Below are 27,292 nucleotides of genomic sequence, written 5' to 3' on the forward strand. Positions count from 1 at the left end.
CTGGCAGTAGTCCACTAGCAAAAGAGAGAAGTTAAAGAGCTCCCTGATAAGTCCGGAACATCTTTCAGCATTGTGATAAATTTGAATGACAGCAGTAATATCAGGGATTACTTATTCTCCATGGATATCCCTGACTTCGTCACTTGAGAATTCAACTAATTGGACAGAAGAAGAAGAAAAAAGTAAATATATTAATTAAACACATATATGGGACTTTATATAGAAACTGTCCATCCACTTTGATTTGAAAGACAAAACAAGTATTTATTTTGTTTGTCCAGCTGTTAGACGATAGCTTTAAATCCCTTTGTCCATCCAGGTTAGACAAAACCTTCTGATATTTTAATCACTTGGCTATGTGGGAAGGCTGAAATAAAGGAAGAATGTATTGCAGGGTCTGATCCTTATCTGGATTAAATCAGCAGAAAACTGTTGAAGTTAATGATACTGTAATGCATTATTTAGCCTTCTACTTAGTGCTCTGCATAATCTGGCCATTTGCATTTGCTGTAATATCTGAGAAGCAGTATGGACATCAATGCTGATTAAAAAAAAAAGAAAGAGCTTTCTTAAAATAAGGAGAAAAATCTGGATATTAGTTGGTCACAGGGACTTACCCTTTAACTTCCACTTAAAAAGATGTCATTAAAAACTCTTCGCTGCGTCAGTAATCCAGATCGAAGGATGTAAGTTCCAGGCTTCTGGAGGAGAGGTAATTACTGGAAACTCATAAAAACCACCTAAATTCTGTTTTAATTTTCATATGCGGAGCAGATGTTTTGACAGATGGATGGACTTTATTTTTGTAACTGTCCGGGAAAAGTCTGCGTAACACAGCCTAATCAGTGTTATGTGTCTCTAGTGTTTGTTTTTCAATCTTTCTGCATTTGGCACCTATGTTTTTCATTGCAGACATTTTCTTTGCGATTTTTTTTTGTGGGGGGTTAATCTCTCTCTGCATAAGCCCTTCTATCAATTTGATATATCAATAATAATATTTGGAACTGAAATTTAGAGTTAAGATCTCTGTCTAGCCACACTGGGCCTCTTTGACTTTAATTCACAGTCTAAATGTAAATGACAGTCTAGTAATTTCTCAACTCGTTCTACAAATAGGAGTTTAGTACAGCAGAATTTGCAGTGGGGCTGGTGCTTTGGCTGCGTTACCATAGTATGATGCAAATGGTTTTAGCCACTTTCATTTCAATAAACTGTCAGCGTGGAGCTGAGGTTCTGAACACCAGGACCTCCTCAGTCAAGTTTAGAGGAGGCGTAAACATCTGTAATGTACCTGAAATTAAAACCTTTTTCTTACTCAGGAATGCCCAGGAAACTTCTGGGGCACTGTTCCTTCCAGGTGGCCGAATGAACCTTTAACTGCTGTACCCAAGGTAGAATGGATTCAGCTGGATGTCCTTGTGCCCTCACATGCCAAATCAACCCCAGGAAAGCCTGTAGTGTCTGCCTGGGCTTTGGCGAGGGATACAGTCCATATTCCTTCAAGCAGAGAAACAAACTGGATTGTGCTCCATGTTTGGGGCGAGTGCTTCAGCCACGGCACATGGCAGAGCCAGGACAGGGCACAAACCGTTTCTTTGGCCATGCTTTGGAGGATATTGGCAATCGTGCCATCACAGGCTGTTTGCAGAAGCAGATCCAGCAGTTACACTGTAAAAACAGTAGCTACCTGAAGAAGTCCCCTCTGCCAGGACAGAGACAGAAAGACCTTGCAGGCTATGCTAAGAGGTCTCAGACATGATCTTAGCTGCTCGGATTTTAAGACAAAGGTACTTCTGCACAAGGCCAAAGGCAGAACCTACAGCTCTTGGGGCAACCTTATACCATTTATTGAAATATAAATGAAGATTAATCCTCTCCAGGGCTAGGCAAGATAAATGAATGGGGGTTTTGAGGACTGCAGTAACTCCCACATGATGTACCTAATTTTCTCTTTGAATATCTACCTCAATCATTCTGTACCATATGCAATCATTTATGCTTTCTGCTGTATGTATGTATATATAAACTCAAGCTTTAGGGCATAAACCAGTGTTTAGCTTTATATAGACAAGAAAAGTTTCCTAATATTAAGCTGCCCATTATAATAAACAGGATTATTAGGTGGAAGAATTTATAATGATTCACTATGGTGGTTCCAGTGCTCCTCTTCTTTAAGGTTTATTTTCATAACCCACCTGAGTAATACTTTCCTGCCTATGGAGAACTTTGCAAACCTTGCATTCATTTTCATTCACATCATTGGGCTAAAAGTATTTTAAATTCCCACTCCACTCTGCTTTCACAAATGAAAAAAAAAACCTGATTTACACCTTGAAAATAATTTTTAGAAGTCCAATTTTCTTCCTTTGACTGTTTTTCTTGATGAAAAACAGTATTCAAAGGGTATGGATATGTCCAGAATATGTTCCCTTTAAACAACATCCCTTTCCCAGGAAAAGTGAAGATGGGTACAAAGGTATTGGGGGGCTGAACTCAACATGCAGACACAGCATTTAAATTCCTTGAATTTTGTTCCTTACAGCTTCTGGGTCTGGATTACTTCCTCATCCTCCGGTGGATATTTTCTCCTGTCTGCCGTATTTTACTGAGATACTACATTTCTTTTGTTGTCTTTGTCTCCTTTCCAGTGCCTTAGACTCTGAGATCATGTAGTGAAATGCCTCGTTCTGCTGGCACAGGCCTTTGCACTAACAATATAGCACTGGCCCGGGGGTCTGGCAAGGGGACACGTTGCTGCCAAGTGGGACAAGCCCAGTTGGAGACACCCAAGTCATTCCAGGCCTCCAGCCAAGGGGGTCAGGGAGCTGCTTTGTAGTTGAGTTGACGTAGTCACCGGTGTCGGGACCGGCAGAGCCGTCTGCCAGGTTTCACAGCTGGAGGTACCACTGGAGGAGCCTTGCACTGCGGGCAGGACTGGGGAGACAAAGATTGAAAATAGGAGCTGGTCACCCGAGTCTCATGTCGTGGCAGACCCAAGTCACCTCACTGCACACACACTTTCCCTGATCAGAATATCTTCTTCAGCATACATCTGTGCTGAGGTTTGGTGTCTGAGCAAATCATTCAAAGCTGCTAAAGTTGTTACAGTATAGATTTATGGGAAGCTTTTTTTCCCATAGCCACGTAAACTGGGAGAACCTAATATTCACCATCACGAAGTAGACTCTTGCTAAGTTCAGAATATCACTCGCAAACGCACAGGTACAACATTTCCACACATCACACTCTACCTGTGCAGCTGTACTTGAGCACAGTTAGACAAAGGAAGGAATTTGATTACCCTGCAATTGAAATCAATGCGCCTGTTGCTATTGTTCCAGCGAGAATAGCACCGCATCCCAGGCAGGGCAGAAACTTCACTTTGAACTTCCTGAGTTGACAAGGGCTTAAATCAGAACGGTAACTTTACTTTGATGTCATTTATTGTGGTTTAATACCCCTCTTTATTTATTTTTTTACAATCATGTAAAATATATAAGGAAACCTAATCTGTTAGGGAGGTATATGAGAATTTACTGAATAGACCTTAATGGTTCCTTTATGCAGCTATAAAACACAGGGAAGCTATAAGAGCAGTCTGAACTGGACTAGGAACTTTAAATGTTATATAAATTTATTTGTCATAGTCAAAGGTTTATTGTTGTAGGTATTTACCTTCCCCATTGTTTAACTAGGTTGTGTATTTCTCAGACATCTATGGTAAAAAACATTTTGTACAAGGAATTAAGGAGAGCTTAAAAGCAGGGATGAATAAGCCAAATCTGGTTTTGGAAATATATTATAAATCTGGAATAACTTTACTTATATTAATGCAGTTACACTACTATCAATGTTAAACACTTAAAGCGCAAATATGGCTATGGTAGAGTTCATTCCCCCCCGAGACTAATCTGGAATAATTCAGTGAAGCTAATGATAGAGTTTTTCTTAACTTCCACCCATAGAAATCAAAGACTCCTTTGCCCCTAAACTAAGTAGGGTTTTCCATCTCACCTTTAAAGTATTAGCTATCTAATACCTTCTTGCTGTATACTATAGATAAGCAGCTGACAGTATTTAGCGAGTGCATATAGAGTCACAGGTGGTGTGTTGCTGTAAATCAGAATAGCTCCTCTGAAATCAAACCTGTTTTGATTCACACTGGCTGTAGATCTAGCCCAGGTACTCACAGCATTTTGCAAAGGTACATGTCCACTGGCCTCTAACGTTTCAGAGGCAGGCAATTTTTGAAAAATTTAACAAACCATAGTAGTAGACCACAAAGACATTTTTTAAATCATGATACATCAAACCAGACAAGGCAAAGCACAGTCCTACTGAAACAGTGGTGTGATAAAATTTGGCCAGGTACAACTCGTAAGAGAGAAAATTCTGAATTATTTAATGATGTACAAATCATTGGTCAGTTTTAAGTTATGTAGAGTCAAAGTCATCCGAAACACAGAATATCAGAGTTTAAGAAAGGATCTATTTCAATTTTGTTCATTTTTAATGTTACACGAATTTGCAATATTTGCCCATTTTTATTCTTGCAGGCATTGAATTATTAACACACTTTCATGTTTTTTCCATATTTCTTTTATTAAAAGAAAAAAAAGACAACATCAAGAACAATATTGAAACATACATTGTAATTTTGATGATTTATGCCAGGTATTTGCTTAGTACTCTACCACTGTGACAGTAGAAAGCAGTCTGTGGATACATATACATATAATAAATGTATGTTCATGTTTATACATGTGTGGGAGGAAGAATACATATGCACCAGAAGTTGTGTGTGTTTTTATTAAGAAAGGTCAGAATGGAAAGAATTAAGACAGACCCCTGGTAACATCCATCTCTTTCTTTCAATTTCCTCTTGGATTACCTTAACTATCTCTATGTTTTCTCTTCCATCTCAGTTGGAAAGATAACTTAAGTTATCAGCAGTAAGCCCAAGACATAGTATCATTCTGTATACTTTTCTCTGGGTGCTCTTTTTAATACATTACCATTATCTGTTATGTAAATAAACAACAAAGTTGGAAGACCAATGTCGTTCCAGTACAGTTCTTTGTGTATATGCACAGTATTTTATCTGCGTAAGTTTGTTCCTTTTCCCTGTGGTGGCCTAAGGCATGCCTCAAATTGCACATGCATTTTCCTGGCAGAGCCATTATTTTGTGTTTGAGAGTATCTGGTTTAATTAGCAAGCAAGTTACAGAGACGGATGATGCCAGTCAATGAGATTTCTGTGGAGGCGGTAGCTCAGGTGGTGTTTCCATGGGCCCTGGTCCACTTGGAGAGGTACAGCTGAATGCCGTACCAAAAAAGTCATCAAATATGCATAGAAAAGTTTCTTTCATTTTTAACACCAACTTTACTGGACATAGCTATTTTGTTTCAATGTTGTTATTTTTCTCCTATTTGAAATGCATTATTTGTAATCAGTAGACTGATTCACAGCCATGGACGTATTTCTTTTCATTGTTAGACCTGATTGAAACAAAAATATTAAATAAACAGAAAAAGTCGACATCTTGACTATCAGGTTAGACATTTCCATTTTAATAACATTAGGCATTAATAGTGACATTTTTGTTAACACACTACAGATAATGTTTGTACTAGGGACTGTTAATGTTGCTATTAAGTTTTTAATTGCTGAGAACTAGAATTACTCATGGTGGATAATTTACTTAGGTAGAAAATGTACAGTCCAAGTCTTGCAATGCTTATGTTCTAGAGACTGTCAATAACTGCATTCAAGTTTAGCATATTTAGAACATATTCATCTTTGTAAAACTAGCCCCTAAACACAGACAATGGGGGTGAGGCAGCATTCATATTATTGTTAGAAATGTTATATCAATTATTTGTTTTTCATCAGCTCCATCCATCTGGCCCATCTTTCTTCTAATTGTTACTTAATTGAATACAAGCAAACAGTTGGTCCATTTTTCTTCATTATTTCATGCTGACACATTTCTATAAATGGGTCTTACAAACATGGCAATAGCATAAATTACAAAGATGAAGCGTGTCTGAAACAAAAATTAGGATCTTTTTTTGTGTAATATTTTCTTCAGGGGTGGATGCTTTATTAAATGACAACCAAAGATATTTAAATGAGACCCTAAATCAGTCTATTTATTAAATGCTTAGCAATAAACAAGCTTATAAACAGCATGAAATGATCACACTTTTAAAATCTGTTCATTCAGCCATATATCCCCAACACAGAAGAGCTCTCATTAGTCATAATCACTGAACTAACTTTGTGGATACATTTTTTCCCCCCTTTTCTTTGCAGAGAGAATGTGCTAATTTCATCAAGGTGCTTAAGGCTTACAACCAAACCCACTTATATGCCTGCGGAACAGGGGCTTTTCATCCAGTCTGCACCTATATTGAAGTTGGAAGCCATCCTGAGGTAAACTATCTTAAAACAATATTTTTCTTTTTTCCTCTTTTTAATCTTTAGTGGTATTTAGCCACAACATCTTCCTGCCAAAATGTACTCTCACTAGTTGCTGTGGCTGCGTGAGTGGATCTGGTAGGACCTGCTCCTGGAGCAGGTGCTGACGTGCTGATTGATAAATCACAGCAGAATCTGCACTCTTCTCCCCTACACAGCATCTTTTCCTCCAGGGGCTTAAATAAATACGAGTAAGCCCATTCTGCCAGGTTCCTGAAGTTAAAAGCACTCTCTTTTTTTGGTCAGGACAGATACCACCTCTAAGAGGGGTAGTTCAGCCTGTGTGCTTATTCTGGGGCCAACTCTGTCCTTTATTCTCCTACCAGTCAGTACAGCCTGACACCGTGACAACTTTGTCCCAGCTTGAAATTAAGATAGTGTCACACATTCAGAAATCCCACTTCTCAGATTTGTCCTAACACATTGACAGTTTTCAGATGTGACCTAGGTTTTGTTTCTTTACTTTTTAGTGAAAAATAAATCATTTTTTCCTCTCTCTTTCCCCCATTTTTTTTAATCTGCAGTTTACTGATTTTTGCTTAGTGCTGCAGAAAGCTTGCAGTAGCTCTCGTACTGTTTTGTCAGTGATCGTCATAACTAAATAGATAAGCATGGTCTTCCTTGTGAAAAACAGTATCACTCACAGAAAGCAATGGGACTATGCTGGTTTTCCTGGCTGAAGATTTGACTAGAATGTCTCTGTGCTCCATTTCAATCCTTTTTCTCTCCAGAAAAGCCAATCTTTTATTTTCCTATTGAGTATGTAATATAAATTAGTCCACTTCATTTTCAGTCTGGCTTACCTGAGTATTGCTCCATGAACAGTTTCAGTTTAGCAACCAGACTCTTGACGTGTTTTCAGCAGTCACTTACTTAATTTATGGATATGTTTTACTGGTGAATCCATAGTTGTGTTACTTGTAGCTTCTGTGATCTCTGAAGAACAGCTCTTTCAAGTTACCTTATGGTTTTGCAATTCAGGTTTGCAGATTTCCTTGAAAATAAAGACACCATTGTTAAATGAATGAGGGCTCAGGTATTTAAAAATCAGAATTCCTTCTTGTAGAAAAATTAGCAGACCTTTTGAGTGTTGACTTTATAGTCTGGGAACATTTTTCCCTATAAAAATGTCTTTTGATATTTGAAACATGACTCTTTAAAATGTTCTAAGCATAAGGTTTTGAAGGGATAAGGGAGCTGCAAAGTAGAAAGGGTTTTTTTTCATATTCTTTAATGCTTTATTCCAGAATGCATTCTTGGCAATTAGTAATTGTCTCTTGACCACACACAGTATGTCATTGCTTACTGCATTAAACAGATTCTCTGCTTCCTGAGATCCATTTGGGAATTGGTAGACATATTAATTAACTCTAGTTCCGTAAGATGTGTGTCAATCAATTCTTGGCTATCTGCCAAGTGAATCTATCTGCAGAGAGATAGCTGGTATGAGGTCATTTACTTCTACATTTGGCTGTTTTATGACTGTACCATAAAACTAACACACACTTTATCAAGGATTTATAGAAAGGATGATCAGAGACGAGAGGCCAGATCCAACCTTGGTTTAACATTCTGGATTTTGAGACACTCGAGTCAATGATGTGTTTGGCCCTGGAGCTGAAAAAGGATGTTTGTTTTAGCTTCTTTTTAGCAGTCCCTAACTATCAACAAATACTGAATTGTTGCATTTTTGGTCATTTATGCAGTAAGTTTGTTAGTCCCCTGAATCATTCTCTTGACCTTTGGTTTCATCTTCACAAACCAGGGAATTCAGGAATATATTTATCTGAACTGCCTCGGACACTGTTAGCTTTTCATACTTAGGCTCTGAGTGAAATCACCTTCACCTGCCCTTCCAGTGGCGCAAGTTTCTGTATCCTCTGGACGGTCATGCAGGAGGGGTCACTGCCTTCTCAGCCCAGGTCTGCCCATGCAGAGGGAAAGTGGGGCAGGCAGGAGGCAGCGGTACCCACCTCTTCTCAGGCTTTGACAAATCTGACAGTCAGATTTGTCCTGTCCCTTGCAAAGGTGAAAATCAGATGAATAAATGAATTTATTAGGTTTGCAATGAAAAATAATCTGGCCTGTCTCTGTCTCTCAGCTAGAGCCTGCTCCTTCCTTTCCTATACCACGTAGCCAGGAATTTCAAATGTGCTTCTCCTCCTGGAGCTGGGGAAGAGGAGGGTGCTTGATTGACAGTAGCTATTAGAGACACCACGAATCGGGGGGGGGAGGGGCGTGATACGATATTAACCCCCACACCCCTGCACACTGCATCTGTGAGAGCCAGATGGTTTACGTTGTCATGTCAGACAGCAGCACTGGACGTGTCAAAGGGCCATTGCTTCTGTATCATGTATAGTTTATATCTCCCTAGCATACTAAAAAAGGTAAAAAGCATAAATGAAGGCAAGTGGCTGATTTTGAGTTAAAAAATTGCCATCTAAAACATTTCCTGAAGATTCATTTTCTGCCACAACACTTGTGGAAAATTAACTGACTTCACCATCTGCTTATTTATTTTTCAAGCACTTGGAGGGGTAAATGTGAACTGATTAGGGGAATAGTCAGGGAATGTACCTACTGTCTAATAAGATTGCTTGTTTATGTGAGCTCTGAATATAACCCACCTGCCTAGTCTGGTGGAGGAGAGGAAATCAGTGTGTGCTAAACTGAAGAGGATGGAGAAGTGAAATTTGAAGAAACAAGTGGCAAGCGATAGAGGAGACACTGGAAGCAATTGGAGCAAGCTGCAGGAGGCTGGAATATGGTACAATTTTTATGATTGGGGAAAGGAAATAAATTACTTTGTGTTACAGTCATAAAGTAATGGGAATATGAATTGTTATATCTGTTGAATATCTCTTCGATATGAAGCAGTGTATAGCAGCCCCATTCTGTACTTGAAGAAAACCATTTCTAGTGATGAAACTAGGCAGGTCTAATTGAGTTTGATGAAGTACAGTATCAGAAATAATAATAAAAAGGTAAAAGGATATGAACAGCATGCTGTGCATCTGATTAAAAATGATCTGCGCAAATATATACAACCTAATATGTTGTGAATTACACTGCAGTCTAAGGAGTAAAGCAGACTAATCTTCACTGAAATCCATTCCAGATGTGTAAGTGAATAACCACAGTATTTAGAGAGAAGAATAAAGTTAATGTTTGAATAGACTTTAAGCACGTAAGCCATGAGTAAGCAGGAAAGAACATATTTAGAGAGAATGTAGTATGTGTATATGCAGAAAATACCTGAGGAGAGCCTAATTTAAAGCTCGAGATCATCCATTGGAGAGGCTACATTTGTACCTTCACTGAATGGGGCAAACTGGCTCATATGCAGCTGTCTATATTGTTTGTGCCTGAGTTTAGGTGGGATGACCTAACACAGACACCTACACCGACTTCGGAAATCCGGGGTTAGGCAACATGTGGCATTCTCTCCACATAACGCAATATAGTACAAGAAACCAATTACCAGACAAAACAAGAAAGTAATTAGTAAAGCTATGTTCTGCTCCCACTGACTTCTGAGGAAACAGGATTGAATGTGTAGGAATGTTGTACTTAACGGTTGCAAAATTACGCGAGTCAGATCTGTGCTTGAAAGGAACAAATCCAACTGCAGGGAGACGCAGAGGTGCATTAAACCCACTAGAAAATCACAACAGGATGCAGAATGCACCTGCCTGTGCATGCCTGAGCAGGGGGAAGGAGCCCTGCTCCCTTTCCCCAGGGCTCCCTTTGGGGTAGTTTGTGTGAACCAGTGGGGAACAGTCCTGTTTAGGAAAGAACAGGATTTTCCATTTACTTAACCCTTACATACAGGTGGAGGTATAGAGAATGCCCTATAGAACCTTTTTTTAACGCTCAGACAGGCATTGCAAGAACTGTACAAAATTGTTTGCCAGATCCTCAGCAGGAATACATTAGGGTTTCTTCAACAGAGGTAAATCAATAGACACTGTCTGAAAAACTAACCCGGCTTCTTTTATTGTCTCCTAATTCCAAATTTCTTGTCATTGTCCAACAGATTAAAACTCATTTTTAACTGGATGAACTTAAAAGATCTGGTATCACTTTACTTGCAGGTTATTTCTCATTCTTAATCAATAAAGAAGCTCTAAATTTAGTTCAGATTTATGATGTACATAAAACATTAAGTTATTGCATATGAAGTTATATAACGCTACCACCTGTAACATATTTGCTTTTTCCGGACTCTGTGTATTTTAAAAATCTTTAGTTCAACTCATAAAATTTTGCTGAATTATACTTTCCACTTTTTTTATCCCTTCTGTACTTCACATTAGAAGAGGTCTAGAGTGCATTTTCTGAGTAATGGACATCCTGTTCTGATACATTTAGGCATTTGTCTTTTTTGTCTGTCTGCATATATGTCTGTATATATTATATATATGTATATAGTGATGGAAGAGCAGTTTTTTTCCTAAGAGAATGACTTTGAAGGAACACATTACTTGAAGGACTAGTGTTACTGCTGGTAGAAAACATGTTGTGTTTCATTATCTAATATAAGATTCAGGGTGAAACATTGACTTCAGTAGTAGCAGATGTGGCATAAATTGGCCTAACTTCATTGAAGACAGCAGAGCTGTGTCAGTTTAAATCGGTTAAGATTCTGACCTGTGGTTTTTAAGTGAAACATTTGAGCAAATTATTTTTTAAATTAAGAATCACCTCAGGCTAATTTGCTTTCCACCTAATTAATTATATCTTTATATGGCATTTATATGCTTACCAAATATATAAACAAAATATGAAGGAAAAGGATACTATTAAAGGATGATCTTCATTTGTGATATAACAATTGTGTGATGTAACAATCATTTGTGACATACTAGTTCTAAGCATCACTATAAACACTGAGAAATGCCAATAAAGGAAGAGCTAGTTTACAGACTTTAACAGCCTATTTTAGTTCAGAAATGCTTTAGCCTTTCAAACCACTAGATATCCTGTTACCATAGTACATGAAAATAAAACTGAAGAGCCAGATCTCTACCTTATGTACAGTGTAAGCTCCTTTTAGAGCACTTCTTTCAATTGCCTGTGTAGTTTTGCCATGGGAAGAAAGAAAACATCTCTTAGATGTTTAAAGGCTGATATATTTCACCTTGTTTCATAAAAAGAGGGATAACGATTTCTGTTGTATTGGGAAATCCCAGGTACTGGACCTTTTGCTGTACTGGTTTCTTGTCTGTGGAGGATGGCAGGTAACAGGGTAGTCAGTGTTAGGCACACATCTGTCCAGGCATCTCACAGGGTCAGTGGCCAAAATCACAAAATAAAGGGCTTGATTCCTCTGGAGGTTGCTGGGTCTGCAAACCGTCACTTCTGCTGCTCCACATGACATCGATTTCTAGTCCCTTAGGCTATGCTGTGTGAAAACTCTTTGCATAAAATCAGGCTTTTCACACATGTACAATATACCTCCACTTGTTAAAAAGAATAAATCTTGGCAAAGCTATAACCTTCCTAGCATTTTGGAAGTATGTAGTTTTATATACAGTTATATGTAGCTATATATAGCATGTAATTCTTTTTCAAGCCATAATTCACTGTGTCATTGGTTGGGAAGGGATATGCTATGGGAACTTTTCCGAAGACAGTATTTACAAGAGGAGCACAGGGAAGGGACAGAGAACATGGCAGTCCTTTCTCATCAGGCAACCTAAGCGAGTCATTTGTTCTGGTAAGGGCTGACATATATTTCTGTGAGGAAACCAGGATATGTTGTTGGAAGGTCTACACATTTTTAAGCACCAACATGCAGAAGCATGTATTTCTTACAGGCCGAGGGCTATGTCCCACATGGCACCTTTTGTTATGTGGTATCATTTTGTGATAAAGTTGCAGAAATAGAAGGTCATCGTAAAGAGGTAACCTGATTGCCATTTAAAAGACTTTTTGAAAAACTCCATAAACCCCTTTGTAAACAAATATGAATCAGGTTCGTGGTTAAATGCTATTATTTATGAAGGTCTGTCTTCGAATACACGTCAGATCTCCTTTGACTTTAGCTGTATTTTGAACAGTTGTTTGCTGAAAAAGAATTTAAACCAGGAAAACTCAGATTTTTCAAAACTTCATCCTGCCATGCCCAAACAAAATATAATTCCAATAAAAATTTATTTCCAGAGTAGATCTTTTAAAGTAGGACTGTTAGTCTTTATGTGATAATTTAACTGTCAGAATAGTTTAATTTATGAGGCAAACTTCTCTCAGCTGAATAGCACACATGGTAGCAATGGCTGACATCTTTCCTACCCCTCACTGTTGGGAAAGCCTACACAGCTGCTATGGATATTTCATCCTCAGCAAAGTGAGACACTGAAGAGAAAAATTTTGAAAGTGATTTTTTTCCAAGTATCTTATTTTAACAAGATAAGAATCAATTTCCTAATACAAATTATAATGCATACTAAACTTTTGATGTAAACCACACAGTTAAAAGAATAATACTTTAAATTTGCAGCTAGTGTTCATTATCCTGACATACTCAATTAAGAAGGACGTGCCTTTATGACAGTTGAATATTTGACAACTAGCTGATCCATTTGATCTTCCATTTACCAACATAAAAGTATATTTGTAAGAACAGGACTATTCCAAATCATATGCATACAAAGGATCTGGCTCAGTATCTTAAAATTCAGATGCAGTACAAATATCATTTTTTGGGGGAAAGTATTTAGGAAAGGGGTCATGCTTTAATCATTGACAGGAAATGTGAACTTCGTAGGTTTTCAGCTGTCATTTAATGCATTCAGTCCTGCCCTTGAATATTTCATAATTACACCTAAGCAATTTGGAATCTATTTATGTCTAAAGTGACAGAAAGTCAGTAATTATGTCTGAGGTTCACTCTGAGATTTACAAGTTGAACATTTACATGCAGGAAATGAAATCAAGTTTTAAACTATCACAAGTCAAAACAGTGCAGCTGGCTATTTTATCTCTTCACCTTTATTCCTCAGTCTACAGACTTAAATGGTTTAGGCAAAATGGAAGCAAGGTTCTTTAGTAAGTCATACAGAGGAGAGGTATAAGATATGATGAGAAGCAGAACAAAGATATGGAATTTACAACTGCAAGGGCCATTTGTTGCACAGCAGAAACCACTAATGAAACCCCTATTACTATTCAAGTCTGATCAGTTCAGCTATTCAGCAACCAACCTTTGTTTAGGACTTGATAAATATATCCAAATTGCTATGGCAGACCTCCCAATTTATTCTTAAATAATTAAAAAAAAAAAAAAATCAACTCCAGAACCATATTACTTTAATATTACTTTATACATATGTTTTAAAGACAATGTAAATGAAAGTCACTCCGCAGGTGATGTTCCAGCACTCTACAGTTTGGTTTTAGTTGAAAACTTCCCTGAGATGAGAGAGAACCAGTAAAGATACGGTCTGTGCAGAGAATCAGTGTTTCCGTGGATCTAGTCTGATCACTAGAGACATGCAATGACACAAAATGAAGCTTGATAGTAACATGTTCCTCTCCACTGTTAAGAAAACCAACTCACACAAAGTAGGTGTTGACACATTTCTTTTTTTAGATTTTCTCAGTGCAAAAGGAGTCCAGTGTGAAAGATAGTGTCAAATTTGAACCCCCTGCCTCCTAATGAGAGGAATCTATGCGCTAGCACGCTTCCACTGAGATAACTGAGAAGACCATTGTTCCCTCACCGCACATGGCTTTCGCCTTCTGTGGCTAAGAAATGCTGGTTGATTACAGTGGAGAACTGCATACAGTATGCCACAGCTGAATGACTTCCATGAATAAGAAACTAAAGCCAGTCGACATATTCATTAAGTTCAAAGAAATGTGTTTCAGAACTGTGGGAAAACTTTTGTTTATGCTGCTGGAGGGGAGAAAAAAAAGAATGAGATAGAAAGAGACCTCCATGGCAGTAAATTTGCGGAGTGGAGCATGCACAGGCGCACATGCAGCACCGTTGAGTGGATTTTCCTTATACCACATGCAATGGCTTACTTTGTGAGTCTGTGTCTTAAAACCCTGGGTAACTTTGAATATGCTCAGATAATGAGTGATTCAAGTTAAAGACACTCTGAAGATCTGGGTTTAATTTCTTCTGTTAAAATGTGGGGTGTTTTTTCCTTGTACTAGTTGTCTTCAGTGGAGTTCTCTATGGCTTATACTGGTGTAACTGAGGTTCACTCTTCATTTGTATAGTCACAGAAAAAACATTAAATTCTAGCATTGTTAGAGTGATGACTCAGAGCTTTATGACTGCTTTAAGAAAATTAATTTTAGCGATGGCTACCAGAGGAGCTGAAAATACACCCACTGTTTGCATTTGGATGTTCATTGTTTGTCCTATCAATTAAAGGATGTTATGATGAATTATTTATTTCCACAATGTACATATTCCCACTGGCACATGATTACCTTACTTTAACATGAGATGACACAGTTTTCCTAATTCATTACAGACTTGGATTGTACTTTTAAGAGAGATGGCAATCCTATTAAGACGTTGATCCAATTTTCTGGGTGGGAATATTATGTTCGTTGATCAACAGAGCCCATAATGTTTCTAGTAGCACAGAAGTTCATCATTTGCCTCTTGTTAGAGTAACAATTGAAAACATTAACCCAACTTTATGGTCATGCAACAGGGCAACGAAGCTGGTGAAGTGTCTGGAGAACAAGTCTTCTGAGGGGTGGCTAAGGGAACTGGGGTTGTTTAGCCTGGAGAAAAGGACGGTCAGGGGAGACCTTATCGCTCTCCACAAACACCTGAAAGGAGGTTGTAGTGAGGTGGGTGTTGGTCTCTTCTCCCAAGTAACAAGCGTTAGGACAAAAGGAAATGGCCTCAAGTTGCTCCAGAGGAGGTTTAGCTTGGATATTAGGAAAAATTTCTTCACTGAAAGGGTTGTCAAGCATTGGAACAGGGAAGTGGTTGGGTCACCGTCCCTGGATGTATTTAAAAGATGTGTAGATGTGGTGTTTAGGGACATGGTATAGTGGTGGACTATAGTCCACCTATAGTCCAACCTAGCAGTGCTAGGTTAAGGGATGGACTCGATGATCTTAAAGGTCTTTTCCAGCATAAACAATTCTATGATTCTATATGCAAAATTTCATCCACACATCTCCCAAAACAAAAGACAAGTATGGCTGAATCCTTTGATCTCTCGACCAAGATGGGGGATTTAAAAAAAACCAACCACAAACCACCATCTGTTGGGAAACGAATGTAATAAAAACAGTGGAAAGCCATCCTATAGTATAGACTGACTTAATTGAGGAAATGACTTATGAATAGAATTATTTCTTGATTTAGAGGTACAGGAGGAAGCAAAACTGAAAGAAGGAGTTACTGAGCACAGATTTGGATAGATGAGCATCAAAGCAACATTATTCATTGTGGGATCACGTCACGAAACTCCAGTTGACAGGGGCTGACCTCATGAAGAAGAATCACATTTTAAGTATGATTTCTGCAGCTGAAGGAAGTGACTGTATTGTGTTTGTAGCTCAGTACAAACATCTTGTCAGGCTTTAAACAACCAAGGTCATGATGCAGCAGGTTTTAGCTGTGGGCGATGCTCCACATGCAGGCCACAGGGTTGTGAAATGCAGAACAGCAAAGTAACCAGAGTTATATTAAATATTCAGACATGAGAACCTAACCAAGAGCGTATTGATGTTAACCAACTTCACTGGACTTTGTCTAAAATTTTATGAGAGCTGATGTGTTGTGAAGTGTCTTTCAGGCTTGATTTTTAAAGGCTATAGGATATATTTAACCCTCGGAAGTTACATGCAAGTCTGAAAACACTGCCTATTTCCATGCTTTCAGACCAACCTAATATTTATCCTTTCTACATGTTCATGTTTGTGGTGGGTTGACCTTGGCTGGATGCCAGGTGCCACTCTATCACTCCCCCTCCTCAGCTGGACATGGAAGAGAAAATGCTCATGGGTCAAGATAAGGACAGGGAGATCACTCAGCAATTGCAGTCACGGGCAAAACAGACTCAACTTGGGGAAAATTAATTTAATTTATTACCAATCAAAACAGAGTAGGATAATAAGAAATAAAAACTAAATCTTAAAACACCTTCTTCCCACCCCTTCCTTTTTTCCAGGCTCAACTTTGCTCCCAAATTCTCTACCTCCTCCCGCCGAGTGGCGCAGGGGTACGGGGAATGGGGGTTGTGGTCAGTTCATCACATGTCGTCTCTGCCACTCCATCCTCCTCAGAGGGCGGACTCCTCACACTCCTCACATTCTTCTCCTGCTCCAGTGTGGGGTCCCTCCCATGGGAGACAGTCCTTCATGAATTTCTCCAACGTGAGTCCTTCCCATGGGCTGCAGTTCTTCATGAACTGTTCCAGCGTGGGTCCCTTCCCCGGGGTGCAGTCCTTCAGGAACAGACTGCTCTAGCGTGGGTCCCCCACAGGGTCACAAGTCCTGCCAGCAAACCTGCTTCAGCGTGGGCTCCTCTCTTCATGGGACCACAGGTCCTGCCAGGAGCCTGCTCCAGTGCGGGCTTCCCACGGGGTCACAGCCTGCTTCGGGTGCATCCACCTGCTCCGGCGTGGGGTCCTCCATGGGCTGCGGGTGGATATCTGCTCCACCATTAACCTCCATGGCTGCAGGGGAACAGCGTGCCTCACCATGGTCTTCACCACGGGCTGCAGGGGAATCTCTGCTCCGGCGCCTGGAGCACCTCCTCCCCCTCCTTCTTCACTGACCTTGGTGTCTGCAGGGCTGTTTCTCTCACATATGCTCACTCCTTTCTCCGGCTGCAATTGCTGTTGCATGCTAGCTTTTCCCCTTTCTTAAATACCTTATCACAGAGGCACTACCACTGTCCCTGATGGGCTCGGCCTTGGCCAGTGGTGGTTCCATCTTGGAGCCAGCTGGCATTGGCTCTATTGGACAGGGGGGAAGCTTCTAGCAGCTTCTCACAGAAGCCACTCCTGTAGCCTCTCCACTACCAAAACCTTGCCATGCAAACTCAATACAATGTTGTGTGAGCTTAATGGTACATCAACATGGTGACTGGCCTGCAATTAGTCCCAGGAAGGGGCCCAGACAGGCTGTGTACAACCATGGTGCAGGCTGCTCAGCAATGATGGAGAAGCTCATGCATGAGCTTCTCCCCAAAACCTCCTCTTGAGGTTGCTTCTGGCCGTAAGAGTCTCACTCATTCAGTATTCCCAGAAAAGGGGCATTTCCCCGAAGGAAAGATGAGAACACTCATGGATTTAAAAGCAATCTTTCAAACAGATTCAGGAAAGAAAAAAGTCACTTTCCACAATGGGAGGCCTCCTTGGTGTGCTTCCAAGCTGCTTGTGCATCTCTTTCTTTCATCAACAGCTGCATTTGGCATGACAAAACTGGCTTCTCCACAATGATTAAATCTTATTTCTCCTTTGATAAAAAGCAGAGCAACTGCAGGTGAAGCTACTATTTCTGTGAGTAAACAGCAGTACATAGGTATTTCCAGCAGTTGCCTGGTGGAACAGGAAATAGTTGTTCTTCTCTTGCTATCTTGACCATACCCATTTTTATGTACAGACTCATATTTATGTGAAAATGCTTTCATAATACTTTCCAGATGCCTCCTTGCTTTTACAAGGTTTTGAAACTGAGTTTCTTCTCTGCCCTGTGTTACACAAAGAATGTCTCAAATTTGTTACTATCTAAGTATGCTCAAATCATAAAACTCCACTATTCTTTTCACTAAGAAAATAATGCTAAATATTGATGCTTTGGTTAGTAATAAGTACTTTGCTTCTTGAGGAGTGAATTAACTGAACCATGTAAGAAAGTAAATATGAATTAATCCCATATATGCCATACACACAGAGAAGATGGCTGCAAGAGGAAGGATCTCTGCAAAGCAAGAGCAGATACAACTTAACCATTGTGTCACTTTCTAACTTTGCTAAATACCTTTACAAAGGATAAATAAAATGGTTTTTATCAGTATACAAACTTTCATCTTTTTGCATCACATGTTTTGCTGGCATAAGATGACACAGATAGATTAACAATCAGGTATTTCAAGATCTTAAAAGTCTGACAGGAGAGAAAATCCTTCATCCTTCTTTAAACAATACTTTTATATGAATACAAGACCCAGTACAGCAATGTATGCTTGATTGCTGCAATAGTACCTGTCCACAGGAAGAAAATCAAGTTTTAGGAATGGGTCATGGCTTAGACAGAGATTGTATTTTGTGCGGGGAAGGAACATGGGACTGTGCATAAAATTATCTAAAAATAACAGGCATGAAAACAGTGCATAGGCATAAATAATTATCTTCCTTATACATTAGTCCATATCTTTTGCCATGAAGAGTTAATCAATTTACTGCAGAAAGACTGTGGAAGACTAAGAATAGTACTGAAACAGGCAGTGTTTTAAATATTTGTGCTTGTCCCATATGCCTACCTCTTGTGTGATGTTGGAAATCAGACTAAGTGATCACAGCAACTCTTTCTGTCCTAAAAATCTAAGAATAAAACCGCTTAAAATCAGTGGGGAAAAAAAATATTTACGTTTCCATTCATTCTCAGTTCTAGCTTACATAGTTTGTAACAACTTGCTTTCTGTTTGTGGCACTCAGTAAGTCTGTTTGGAAATGTGCTGGCTCCTCTTTGAGCTCCTGAGCATAAACCATACAGAATCTCTGTATCTTCCCTCAAATACCATTCCTGTGAGGGAAATGTACTGTGCCCTTCTGTTCCTTCTTTCACCTCTCCCTCGTTTATGTAAGACAAATAATTTAGTGACTATGACCTGACTCAGATGAAATACATGCCTGTGACTCGTTCATGCCTCTGCGGACTTTGAGTAAATTAGTTATTTCCTAAGTAACTCATTTCATTGGAAAAGGGTGACTAACTTTCTACCATTACTTGGGAACCCAAAGAAAGACGAGCTAAGACCTGCTTTTTTCTTTCTCTTCAGCTTCTGTATTGTTTGCCATAGAAAATTCACGTAGGGTTATTTTCATTCATTCCCAGAAGGTTTTTAAAATGTGGTTTTTCTTTAGCTCAGTGAGTCAGAAAAGAGTGTGAGAAACACATTGGATGAAAAACCGATCGCCACTGGAAAACTTAGATAAAAAGAGGTATTGTGCAGAATGAATAAATGTATCGTGATGAATTCATGCCTATTAGAATCGGCAGTGACTTGCTATGTCATCTAATCTATTCTAATTTGTGTACATCTACAGTCATCTGCAAGTCTGGACTGTCTTCTCACCTGTAGTGATATAAATCACAACTAGTGATTCTTGCAGTGCAGCATTAATTTGCATTTTAATTCTTTCTTCTATAAATATTGCACAGCTAATCATAATTATATACATTGTCCAGCCCTAAGCAACTCTCTTCTTATTTAGTGTATGTATCAAACAGTTCCAGAAGAGCTGTCATATAACTTTTCCCTTGTATAATAGCGTATATTTTAGTTAAGAAATGCCACCTGATTTATGAAAATCTATGGATTCCTTTGAGTTGCAACATGGTCACACTCAGGGAGATATGTTAATAAATGTTCGCGAGTACCTAATCAGATAAAAACACAATACTCTCCATTAATGAAATATGATCCATAATGAATCTTGCATGGGAGTGCTAATAACTACCTTTAGGTTAAAGTGCTCAGATGTCACCATATAACAAGATCTGTCTTAGATGTGTATCATTACAGCAAAGTAATTAAAGGTTACTTAGCTGTTAAATGGTTACCTTGGAGGAATCCTTCAATAATGTGGCTTCAAACATGCCTTCACAATGAAATTAATTAAGCAAATTAAATATCAGCCTTGTAGTAATCTATTTCATGTGCAGAATATCTGGCATACAAATGTATAATAAGATGGGTGGCAGAAAGCTGAGGAGTTGAAGATAGGCTCATTTCTTTTTAAACCTAAAATAATCTTGGTTGTTCTTATATGTAAAATAAAGTTTATGCTAGTGGGTTAAAAAGAACAGTGACAAAATTGCTGAAGAGAAATGGAATATCAAAATCATTGTGTGCTGCATGAGTACAAAGCTCAACCAGCACCTCTCAGGATGAGAGAAGTATTAAAATTCACTCGATCCTTTTCACACCTCTGCACTACATGGAGTAAAAGCCTGGTAATGAGTGACTAGAGTTTTGTTAACAGCTCAGTCTGACTCATCAGAAGGATGCTTTCAGGGATTACTAGCTTGCTGCCTTCTTCTGTATTAAATATAAACCACACCAGGAAAGTTGAGCAAGAGGCTCGATTTGGATATAAGCATTTCTCATCACCCGTTCCAGTGGGAATATGACATGGGCAACACCAGTGACTGAGCGGAGCACTACAGAAACAAGAGAATTTTTTTTTTCCCCATAATTTCCATGCTGGATTGAAAGCTCATTTCATAGATTTTGACTTAAAAAATAATATCCTAGTATTATGCAAACTGGCAGTGACAAATGCACAGTATATTCTGCTTTTTTCTTTGTTTAAAGAGAAACAATCCACTAGATAAATAGATCATTCATCTGAGACCTTTTCATATGTAAGCAAGAAGGTGTAAAGTTCAGACCTCTGCTGTCCTTCTGAAACATTGGCCTTGCTCCAGGCAATGACATTATTCACATTCCTTAAGTTTACTTTTATTTAAATGTTTTGCCTGATCACATCTTTTGACAAAGCAGAAAAAAAAGAAAAAAATAAAACCTGTCTCATGCTGCAGAAATCTTTGCTCACAACACAGCTAGGAAAGTATTGGCAGAAGAAAAGGAAAAATGAAGAATTCTTGATAGAAATCTGCTTTTTTCATGCTATGATATGTGTTTTTATGCCAGTGAGATAATTAGCAGTGGTGGCACCATCTTATTGGTAATATGCAAAGCTGTTGCACATTTCAGCTGAGGATGACACCAGTGTTATGGGTTCTTCTCCAGTCTTCAGGCTTCTGCCCAGGCCAAGTGATTCAACCTTAATTGGTTTTACTCTCTGCAATTCAGATTTCTTGAAAGATGAAGTTTCAGTCATTGTTATGTGAAAATGATCTCATGTCCCCGGGCCAAAAAAAAATCCCCAGACAAGCTAAATAGCAGTGATAGAGCTATCTGTCCACTGAACAGTCTTTAGATGCTCTTCAAAGACCCTCTACACGAAAAAGGGCCAAGCCTACACAAATTTATAACATGTAAGTGTAAAAAACAAAAAAAGGAAAAAGTCTTAATACCAGGATTCTCAAATAATTGGTTAACTTACTGTGCTGCAGCTTCTCAGTTAATACAGATTTTTACTTCTTGAGCACAGTAAAAGCATGTATACTGATTGATTCAGCCTGATTCCAGACCTGGAAACAGCTTTTGCAGCGAGATTAGGAAAAAACAGTCTAAGAAAGGAAGACTCTCTTCCAATGAGTTCTTTTGCCCTAAGGTATGATTTATTTTTTTTAATTATGAACCGGTAAATGTGTAATCAGAAAACAAATGGCATTGATTACTTTTTCAAAGCAGTAACTCTCTAATCATTTCATCCTATACTTCCAGGTTGTTTGAAGTACGGAACAACACGAAACCGGAAAGCACATTTTGCCATTTGTATAAATCAACATTACTCTCTGTAGCTAACATTTATTTACAAGCTTGCAAAGGGTTTCATAAGGGATATGAGTGACCTACAATACAAACCATGTGTCAAACAGCAGAAAACTGCAGATCAATAGTGCTGTTGTTTTATCCCTTTACTTGATCCAAGTTTCATTTTCTGTCTGGCTAAGCATCAGTGGTCATGAAGGTGGTATATCAACAATAGTCATGGTGGCATATTTGATTTAATTATAGCTGGTTGAGGTGCTTAACTGCATTTACTTTTTCTGAATAACAATTTATTTTATTCTGCTTTAACAAACCTTTCTGTTTATGCATTTCATCATCTTTTGTTATAAGAAACAGGGATCTGGTTTCATTATTCAAGTGTGGGAGTAACGAAAGAGTAAGTCTTCATCAGCCTACTGTTGCTTTACCTAGGGTCTTTTCCTGGAATACTTACTGAAGAACAAATCCCTTGAAGTCAGTAAAGTTCAGTCAAGACCGTGAATTTCGATTCCTAACTAGAAAGCTGTGAAACACATACCAAATTTAGGACATGGAAAGATTGGGCATCACTTAACATGGAACAAGGCCACAAAGATTCTTCCAACAGGCAGAATATAATAATAAATGATTCAGACACGAGTACAAGATTTATGTATTCTCTTAAAGATTGATGGGGATAAATAGAACAGTAATGAGGAAGACTGACTTTGTTTAACCTCAATCAAGAAAGGGAGACAAAAAAAGGAAAGTTTGGACAAGGCAGTGGGAGTTTTGATGGTGGAAGAGCTCTCTCTGCGTGACTTAAGCCTTGTCCATAAGCAAGCTTGTGAATGTCTCACTAAGGTAGTGCAAATCCCTGCACAGGCATTCTCATTTCAGTTAAAGTAGTATTTCAGGTCTGGTTTTGGCTGCCTGAAAGTAACTGAAAATAAGCTGCTCTTAAACTGAGCTCACTGCGTCGACATGGAGTGCATGTGTTTACTGGAATCTCATTACATTCAAACACAGTGATACAAGTCTGCAGATTAGTGCTTGCACTGAAAAGGCTGTTTAGCCTTTCAAAGGATTTTGCAGGAAAGCAAGCTGGAATACAAGCCCTTTCTGCTTGTCATTTGTAGGTTTGTGAATTTGGCTTTTATTCCTTTGTGTAAATGTGTTTTCATGCAGACATTGAAAAGCCATGACCCACTGTGAAAAGGATTACCTTGAAGGGAGATAGTAAGAATACAGTGTAAAGGATGGTTAATACAGAAATGCTAAATCTCTCTGTGCAAATATTATAGCACAATAAATTTAACTCAAGGTACTTTCCTGACATTATAAAAACAGTCACATATCAGAACCACAAAATAAAAGTCTTAAAGAAAGAGCTAAGAGAAAATAAAGGAAAATGTCTGTTATTTTTTGTAGAAGAATGATATAGAATCCCTTAAAAAATGTGATTTATTTTAGCTGACATTGTAGCAAGTAGTTTAGGTAACACTTAATGACTTAGATATTATTTTTACAATCAGTATATTTCATGGGGTATTAAAGATAATAAATAAGGAAATACTTTAAAACAGATAATAGAAGACAGTATGAAAAGCTGGAGATTTCAGTTACTTACAAAAAGCCTGGCATCTTACTCATATGAAGCAATGACTTACTCATGAGCCACATTAGCCATCTGAGTAAGAGGAATCAAATCCAGGTCCAAAATGATTTATTTGCTGGAAAAAAATACGAACAACAGGGTTTTTTTTTTCAGTTATACCTACAACTGCTTTCTTATTTTTCTGTCTGAGTAGTAAGTAGCATGGTCAGAAACAAATCCAGATTTAGACCTTCTAAAACTTCCCAAACAGACAAAAGTAATATCCTTTGGGGCTAACTAGGATTTAAATTACTGCATGAGTTAAACTGGAGTAAAAATGGATTGCATCTTTTTTCATTGGTGGCTTTCTAGTTTCCAGTGGTCTTGAGTCAGGAAAATACCACATTCGCAATAGCTTTTATGGATTTAAGAATACATGATTAGATGTTGTGCCTTAACGGGGACCATATTTAAAAACAGGCTCAAGTGCTTTCATTAGTTTTGGACTTAAGATACCAGAAAAACAATTTTAATCTACTTCTGAAATTTAGCTACCTAAATTTAAATTTTCATATTTACATACCTAACTAGTGGAATATAAATTAGACATCAAAGGCACCATATTCATGGGTGCTTATCTGGCTTAGTAACTTCAGCCTCATTTTCAATGGGGTGCTTAAGAACCTAAATGCCATTAAAAGTAATTGTCTAAGTTTCTTTGAGGAAAATAAAGATGGAAGGATGTATAAAAACAACAAAAAAAACTTTTAATGAAAACATGTCTCCTTAATCTTTCCCGAGGCCTTGAATGGAAAAAAAATTAAAAGGAAATTGAATATTGTACCTCAGAATAAACACTGAAACTATTCTTAATAATAATAAGATGTAATAATTTCTAATGGACTTCAGTCTTTTCAAGTGCTTTCTAAGAATTTCTATGAAATTCTTTTTTCAAATGAGCATACCTTATTTCAAAATTTGTAATGTTGGCCAATTCCAAATTTTAGGTACTACAGAACAAATTCATTACTGACAAGATTGGTGTCTATTAACTACATCATAATATAAGTGAGTTTTTATTCTCATTTTTCAAATTTGTGTTCTAGGAAAATGACTTTTTTTGATCTTCTACTTGAAAAAATAAAGTAGTCAAATAACCATGATGAGTATTCAAGCTTCCCTACCTGCTTTTTTCTCTTTTGGGAGTACTACTTCAAAATCACTTGGACACCTCCAGGCTGACAAGACTGAAGTAAAATTTGAAAAAGAGGGTATGAGAAACTGCAACAAAATTCACCCAAAGACTTGCTAAAAAGCAGAAGCAGTGTTGTAGTAAAAGCCAGTATGTTAAGCAGGGAAATAAAGGTTGGATGTGAAGGTTAGTGCCTGCTGTAAGGAGGATTTTAAATATATTAGCCGTCTGATAAGAGCTGAGATGAGGAGGGCTATAAAAATAAGCACGAATAACTACTGCTATCTTTACATAGATGAAGGAATGAAACTTAATGCTGAATTTAGTTGCAGTAGCTGAATTTTCAAATGATTTCATTAAAAAGAGATCGCAATATTTTTTCAAGAGATTTAAGTGAACGATTGGACACAAAGGGAAAGAATATAGGAGCTGCATATTTGTTTTCAGAGTTGTTTTTAAGGCCAGATCTCTCATGTACTGTGATCACTGGCTACTTTTTGATTTCTGCAGAGCTAGGATTAGGCTTTATGTGTTGATCTGTCAAATTTGGGCATTAATTACCTATGCATTTATGGTGCCTTTATGAAAAGCAGTCTCAGAACTCCATTCAGAAGGAAATTAAGTAAATTATTTCATTGTCTTCAGGGCGATTACTTATATAAGTAAAGTAAAGCCAAATCTGAAGTCTTTCTGCATTTAGATGCTTCAGAAGGACAAACTGTTTTTCAGTCTCAGCTCTTCATAAGCAGCACCATAGAGAGGACACTCTGAAGGGGAAAGGGAGAGAGATTTGGGGTTTCTTGTAGTGCCAGGGAACACTGGGTCATGAAACGGGGAAAAATGACAGTGAGAAAGATGAATAGATGGCAACAGGGAAGTCTCAGGAGGATCTGAGACTTTCAGTACTTTACTCTTTCCTGGTATTAGATAATTTACTCCCTCTAGACTTAGATTACAGCCTAATTTCAGAGGGTAGAAGTTATTTTGCCTGATTTAAATCACTTGAAACATAGTCAGCTGGTATAGTTATCCAGCCTTACCCTTTGTCAATGGAGAGAATTATGCATCTTCAGAAATAGTGCTTATCTTTCACACCTATCATCATATCTGGGATGTTCATGACCATGAAATAAAAATAATGAAATAAAATGAGGCAGTCACTCAGAAGCAATGCATTTCAGAAAAGTTCCTGGATATCGATTTAGATTTCTCTGAACTAGAAAGAATAAAATTATACAAATTGAATACAAGAAGGGAGCTCAGGAAGCAGTATGAAATTTCAGATACAATTTAATTCTAAAAGAATTGAGGCAAATTATTATCCAGCTAAAAACAATTCACACCAGCCTTCAGAAAACCATGAACTTAAGTACTGTTGTTAAATTTAGATTTTAATGTTCAGACTCTTGAAATGTAACAGTGCACACATGTATGTCTGTTAGAAGCATTTAATGTTCTTCCTTAGACATTGTCATCTAAAACAGTAGATCAAATTCGCATGCTGAAAATTATATAAATGGCTAAAAACAAACATGATGGCAAAGTAGAGGTGGTAGAAAGTTAGGAGTGCAGCAGAAAGAAAAAAGCATCTGGACTTTGTAAGATAGAGCAAGTCTGGTCTATTTTATATCCTGTTATTGTCACTTCATTTTCTGTTTGCAGCTTGTACTTACTAACTTTCTACCAGGAATCTTCTACTGCCCTTTAGCTGTTCTGTGTAAGGATGTGTCCTCATCATGGCACAATTTGTAATAAATGTGGTTTTAGCTTCTTATATTAGTTAAGAAGATTAACAGTACAGAATTTAAAACCTATGACCAACATTTGATTAAATGACTTAAAATGAATGACATTTAAGATAGAAAGAGGCTTCTGAATACCAAGAGACAAAATCCAGACAGCAGGAAAATAAGGTTAAACCATTCTATCTGAAGCCATTTCACAAAAAGAAGAGGAAACGTGTGACATATGGTATCAAGTGAGGCACTTGAAGTTGAGTCTAAAAATGTTTAAAAAGACAGCTGTAAGTTTGCATGATTAAAAAGCAAAAGGAAGGATATTATGATACATCAAGAGACAAGGAAGAGTTATGAAACCAGAGGTGGACTTGTTGGCTGTTTGTTTGCTTTTCTTATCCAGTGGTTTCTAATGTTTTTATTCAATTTATCTTCAAATTCAACCTCCACCTCTATCTTCCGTTCTGTTTCTCCCAGTGACATCAGTACTGGCTATTAACACAAAAACTGGGTGGATCTTTGAACCTTGAAACCAAATCAAAGAACAATTTAGGGAAAGAGATAATTGTGTATCAGTTTTTTTTCCCTCCAATATGCTTAAACAGATTAGATTATTTTAATAAGTGTGGGAACATTTTAGAATAATATAGTCACGTGAATCTCCACTGACTGTATTTGAATCATAAAA

General features: G+C 38.0%; 1 protein-coding gene across 1 annotated transcript in view; it reads left to right on the top strand.

Moving 5' to 3' along the window:
- Positions 1-27,292, top strand: part of SEMA3A (semaphorin 3A) — a 170,274-nt gene that overhangs the window by 62,072 nt on the left and 80,910 nt on the right. The window contains 1 exon segment of the mRNA XM_075144381.1: positions 6,317-6,436. Within this exon segment, the coding sequence (XP_075000482.1) occupies positions 6,317-6,436 (120 nt within the window).

This window comes from Calonectris borealis, chromosome 1 (assembly GCF_964195595.1).
Source record: "Calonectris borealis chromosome 1, bCalBor7.hap1.2, whole genome shotgun sequence".
In the NCBI taxonomy this organism is placed as follows: Eukaryota; Metazoa; Chordata; class Aves; order Procellariiformes; family Procellariidae; genus Calonectris; species Calonectris borealis.